A 747-nucleotide genomic window follows, 5' to 3' on the forward strand; every position below is an offset into this window, starting at 1 on the left:
ATAATATAATAAAATAATATTTCTATATATTTACTAAATAATATAATATATATATATATATATGTATGTATGTATGTATGTATGTATGTATGTATGTAAGTATATATATATATATATATGTATATATATGTGTGTGTCTGTGTCTGTGTCTGTGTCTTTGTATATATGTATGTATGTACGTATGTATATATATATATATACTCGCACTTTCATTCAATCACGCTCGTCCCACTTACTTTTCCCCAGGATCAAGGCGACGGCGAGAATTCGAGTACCTACAGTGATACTGCTTCACGGATGGACCACGAGGCCGATATGCATATCGACGGGGACAATGTGTCACGCATAGATTGCGACAACGAATCAAACAGTGAGCTGAAAGTAGATCGCGAGTGTGAATCGTTTCGTGTCAGCAAGGCTACGAGTGGCGATGAGGGTGGATTTGGGGACACACGCTACGTTAGTGGTATGTGTGAGTGGGTAGTATGTCATGTGTGTATCTGAATGGTATGTGTTTTCATTTAGGTGTGTTGTGAGTGTATAGTTGATAGTATGCTTTTGAAATGTGAATGATTTGTTTTGATAACTACAGGACAGGCTGCCTTTTGCCCAAAGCAAGGACCTGGCAGTCTGTCATATGGTGCTCAGCCTGCGTGTGTGAAGATATTATTGGTTCAATCCCGAAACCTGGCTCTGGTCTGGCTGCAATAAGCACGTACAAACACATACACACACGCACACACACAC

General features: G+C 39.2%; 1 protein-coding gene across 1 annotated transcript; it reads left to right on the forward strand.

The window, feature by feature from the left end:
- Nucleotides 1–297: 297 nt before the first annotated feature.
- SARC_17827 (hypothetical protein) lies at nucleotides 298–466 on the forward strand (the record flags this gene model as incomplete). Its single annotated transcript, XM_014288087.1, has 1 exon — nucleotides 298–466. A coding segment is annotated over one exon (169 nt), but the record flags the coding sequence as incomplete, so codon positions are not given.
- Nucleotides 467–747: the final 281 nt, after the last annotated feature.

The sequence above is a fragment of the Sphaeroforma arctica genome (genome assembly GCF_001186125.1).
Source record: "Sphaeroforma arctica JP610 unplaced genomic scaffold supercont1.12274, whole genome shotgun sequence".
Taxonomy (NCBI): domain Eukaryota; class Ichthyosporea; order Ichthyophonida; genus Sphaeroforma; species Sphaeroforma arctica.